General features: G+C 33.9%; 1 protein-coding gene across 1 annotated transcript; it reads left to right on the forward strand.

Moving 5' to 3' along the window:
* Positions 1-2,196: 2,196 nt before the first annotated feature.
* On the forward strand, positions 2,197-4,854 carry LOC104217384 (polygalacturonase-like). The gene is made up of 4 exons (XM_009767621.2): positions 2,197-2,663; positions 3,185-3,474; positions 4,042-4,270; positions 4,365-4,854. The coding sequence occupies exons 1-4, from the start codon at positions 2,211-2,213 to the stop codon at positions 4,584-4,586; spliced, it is 1,194 nt and encodes a 397-aa protein (XP_009765923.1). The 5' UTR covers positions 2,197-2,210; the 3' UTR covers positions 4,587-4,854.
* Positions 4,855-5,297: the final 443 nt, after the last annotated feature.

The raw sequence follows: 5,297 nt of genomic DNA on the forward strand, positions 1-5,297 counted from the left end.
TTAATTACATCAAACAATACAAGATAAAATAATTTCAATTAATAAAGCTATAATTTTCATACAATTTCCAAAAAGTCAACAAAAGTCAACCTCGGGCTCGCCTGGTCTAAGGGTAGGTCTCGACTACCCATAACCCTGGGAGTCTATATATGTGTTTTATTTTCAAATCCTTGTCCAAATCAACTCTCAAAACTCAAATCTTCTTTTTTTACAAAACTTTGACAAAAATCCCCAATTCCCTCTTTGATTCTCATGAATTTGATGTTAAATCTAATATATATGATCACGAAATATAGTTAAAAATTGATTAGAAACACTTATCCAATAGTTTAGTATGAAAAACTCTTCACAAAATCGTCTCCTACCGAGTCTAGGGTTCAAAATAGGATAAAATGAAGCTAAGTTCTGAAATACTCAGTTATAAACAAGCTGTAGATGTCGATCTTTTATTCAACTATAAACAAGCTGCAAATTGCCTCATGAACCTTCAGCGTGAACACGACCTATAACGCGTGAATGCGAAGGCTAATTGGCCACTCAACTACGCGAACGCGAGGGATCAAACACGAATGCGGAAGTCTACTGTCCGGCTTTCTCGAACACTTCGCGAATGTGAAGCCACTTAAGAGAACGCGATAGCTATCTCCCATAACACTCCGCGAACACGATCGCATCCTCGCGAATGCGATGCACAAATACCAAATGACCAATATCCTACTCCGTGATCGTGAGCCTTGTTCCATGATCATGATGTACTGCATCACACCAGCTACTCCAAATTCAACCAAAATGATCTGAGACTACCTCGAATCACACTCGAGTCTCACGTAACCCCATCTAATCATACCAACAAGTCCAAATACATTAGTTCAAAACACTACAAATAATATCAAAAGCTAGAATCGAAGATTAAAATTATTTTCTTTACTTTCAAACATTCCAACTTCGTCGAACTCATCCGAATCATAACTAAATACTCCGGATCACAACCAAACTTTACACACAAGTTTTAATCAACTAAATGAACCTAACCAAGGTCTCAAAACTACAATAGGAGTCCGAAATTACCGAAGTCAACTTCCGATAAAACCTATAAACTCTCTAATTCTTTAAATTTTTAATTTTCGACAAATAAAGCCAAAAGCTTCTAGGAACATCCAAATTCAAATCCGAACATACTCCCAGTCTAAAGTCACTATATGAACTTATTGAAATCATCAAATTTCAATTCCGAGGTCGTTTATTTAAAAGCCAAACCATGTTGATCTCTTCCAACTTTAAACTTTTAAATCGAAAATCACCCTTCTATATCAATCCTGAACCTCCCAAACATCGTACACCCAAGTCATAATGTATCATATGAAGCTACTCAATATCTCAAATTGTCGAACGAAATGCTAAAGCTCAAAAGGACCGATCGGATCCTTAAAACACTGTAGTTAACCGTTTATGATATTGACACGTTACCAGTCCAGAAGTAAGTTTAACAACTTAGTGAAAGAGGACGACAACAGAAGATCTGAAACTCTTTTTAAAGAAAAAAAGGAAATCACATAGTTCTTATCGAAAAAGGTGGAATTTTATTTAAAATTTAAGTAAGTAATTAGAGTAGGAGATACCAGCTTCTAATACCTAATGTAGGAAGTGGATAAACCACTTATCTATAGAAAATGTGAGTATGATTTGAAAGTTCTTTGAAATTTTTTAGAAACACAGTTAAAAATATATCCCATCCATAGTTGAATTTCATGTAGTTGAACTTCCCATTATTTAAAAAAGATATATTACTACTTATTTAAAGATGTATATGTGCATTCTGTTAAAGATTCCTAATGTAGTTGACTTTTCCGTTAAGCATTGAGAAAAAAACAATAGGTTAACGACTTCTTCTTGAATTTTGAACTTAAAGTCTTCCTCAACATGACCAAATGTGTTGAAAGAAGTACTATTTGCCTAAAACCTAACTCACGTCAGCAACTTAAATTAAGAATTTTTCTCTCTTAATTTTTTTTTCTTATTTTTATTTTTCTATTACACATTACTTTGCACATGAACGTCGTACAAAAGTTAGAATGACCTGAATCGCTGATCTCTAATGCAAAGTCTATAAATTCCCCTCAAAACCTATCCATTTCCTCATCACCCCTCCAATATTTGATTATCCCTGTAACATCTATCCCCCCCCCCCCCCAACCTAAAGAAACAAGATAATGAGGAAAATGAGTTTACTAGAAAACCTCCCACTTTTTTTCACAATCTTGTTCTTGATCTTAAACTCTTCCATTGCTGCAAATGCAATATATAATGTCAAAAACTATGGAGCAAAATCCAATGGAAAAATCGATTCATCCAAAGCTTTTCTGAGTGCATGGGCTGCAGCATGTGCATCTACTAGCCCTGCCACCATTTACGTGCCAAAGGGAAGTTACTTGCTTAAAAGTGCATATTTTCAAGGTGAAACATGCAAGAGCAAGGCTATTACCTTACACATTGATGGCACTATATTAGCTCCATCGGATTATAATGCCAATCGGAATGAAGAAAATTGGATGAAATTTGAAAGAGTCACTGGAGTTTCCATATATGGTGGAACCTTAGATGGACAAGGTGCTAGTCTTTGGGCTTGCAAAACCTCTAGCAAGAATTGTCCTCAAGGAACAATGGTATGATTAAGTTTCATCATTCTTGTTTAAATTATTAAAAGTAAGAAAAGATGAAACAATACTACAAGTTTGGTTATTTAGTGTTTACTTGGGTAAGTTAGTAGGGTTGGGCAGTTTCAACTAACTTGAAGTAAATGGTCTTCTTCTTGTTCACCACAACCACACACGCGCAATAGATTAAATTTCACTCAATTCATTGACATTCGTTTTCAAAACTTCTTGCAAGAATAATTACCTCAAGGAACAATAAATTAGTAGTATTCGTCATTCCATTTTAAATTTTAATATATCAGAAGTATTATTTATGAAAATATATAGTTAAAAATAATGAAACATTAAAAGTTTGTTTATTTAGTATTTACGTGGGTAAGTGGGGTTGAGCAGTCTCAACTAACTTGAAATAAATCATCTGATGATATATTCATAATTCTGGAAACTGTATATAATGCAAATTAACCACAAACAATAAAAAGAGTAAATATTTTACTCTATGCATTCACATCGTTATTTTCGTTCTGCAGGGACTTACTTTTTCCAACTCCAGCAACATAGATATAAGCGGATTAACATCGAAAAACAGCCAAATGTTCCACATATTGGTAGATAATTGTGATAATGTGAAGCTACAAGGAGTAAAGGTATCAGCTCCAGGAAACAGTCCCAACACCGATGGTATTCACGTCCAATATTCGTCTAAAGTCACCATTATGAACTCCCATATTGGAACTGGAGATGATTGTATCTCAATTGGCCCTGGAACCTCCAACTTATGGATTGAAAACATTGCCTGTGGCCCTGGCCATGGAATAAGGTTTGGAAAAATATAAGAGTTTAGTTCCAATTATTAGTAGTACTTTCTACGTCTCATTAAAGAATCAAACATTTTATCACCACCTCATATAGTGTTACGTTCCTGAGTATGTTTAAGGAGTTCATTCTACTAAGAAATCTAATTGATTCATTACTTCCTGGAAAAAAAAGTACTTCCTCTATTTTTTTTATGTGACACGTTTTTCTTTTTAGTTTGTCCAAAAAGAATGATACTTTTTTATATTAAGAAACAATTAATATTTAGCCTTTTGATTTAAAAAAAAATAAATTTAGCCTTTTCATTTTACATAGTATAATTTATAAACACAGAAATGTTATGATATTTTTGAGACTGTAAATTTCAGAAGTCAACATAATTGCAACTAAAATTAGGCTATGAGTTGCAACAAAGTCAACTTAATTGCAACTAAAATTAGGCTATGAGTAGCAACAAAGTCAACATAATTGCAACTAAATTAGGCTATTCATGCTCTATAAATATGTTTTATACTGGTTTATTTTCTTCACCTAATTAGTTTGTTTTAACTTTAACTACTACGTACTGCAGCATTGGAAGTTTAGGCTGGGAACTAGAAGAGCCTGGAGTTCAAAATGTTACAGTTAAAACAGTCACGTTCAGTGGAACACAAAATGGATTGAGAGTAAAAACATGGGCAAGATCAAGCAATGGCTTCGTCAAAAATGTTCTCTTCCAGCATATAGTTATGGCTAATGTTCAAAACCCTATCATTATAGACCAAAATTATTGCCCTAACAATGAAAATTGCCCTCATCAGGTAAGTGATACAAGCAAATAAATTCAGCCTTTTTTTTCTTTTGAGGACTTCTCCTAGAAAACTAACACTGTTTTTTTCTTTTAAATATTTTTAGGGCTCGGGTGTGAAAATCAGCAACGTAAAGTATCAGGACATACGCGGTACATCTGCTACGGAAGTTGCAGTGAAATTTGATTGTAGCAAAAAATATCCATGCAGTGGCATATCAATAGAAGATGTAAATCTTAGCTATAGAGATCAACCCGCTGAAGCTTCTTGTGTTAATGCTGGAGGAAGAGCTTCTGGTTCTGTAAAACAAACTAGTTGCTTAGGTTAGAAAATAGAGATTAAGTCTACATCTGTGCAAGATCGTGCATTTGGATAATGATTTGATATTTGCTAATTATAAACAGGAAAGCTGGTAGACATTATATTAATACAGAATGAAAGTTCAGAAGTGGCAGTTATTTGTAAACCAGGTTCAAAAATCAAAATTATCTTTAGTATTTTCTTTTTGTTGGTAAAATTTGGTGGTAATGTGTTAGTGATGTATACTGCTTACAAAATTCAAACTAAGAAAAGCACATGAGTCTGTTAGTTTTTAATTTTCCTACTTGTTCAGGTACTTGCATCAGGAAATAAAATAATCATATCCTCTTATCGTTATTTTTATTGGGATCGTTACAACTCAAATCCCACCGAAGGAAATCGTGATGATACCTGACTTCCAAGACTAGGTAAGCCAATCACATTAATAACATTTAATCATCAAAACATGATATAATAAGACTGAATTTAAAATAACAACGAAAAAGTGATAGCATAAGACCAAAAATGATAATACACAATACAACTCCCCAGAACTAGATGCTACAGAGTCTTGAGCTCTAGATACATAAAGAAGTCTCAAAATACAATATTGTTTGAATATGAAAATAACAGTATCAACATAATGGACGGGACTCCAAAGGGCTGCAACTGTCATGCAGCACTACCTTTGTGACGACCCGGCCAGTCGTCTCATGAGTTACCGCTCCGTTTCCCCCAT

The sequence above is a fragment of the Nicotiana sylvestris genome, chromosome 6 (genome assembly GCF_000393655.2).
Source record: "Nicotiana sylvestris chromosome 6, ASM39365v2, whole genome shotgun sequence".
Classification (NCBI taxonomy): Eukaryota; Viridiplantae; Streptophyta; class Magnoliopsida; order Solanales; family Solanaceae; genus Nicotiana; species Nicotiana sylvestris.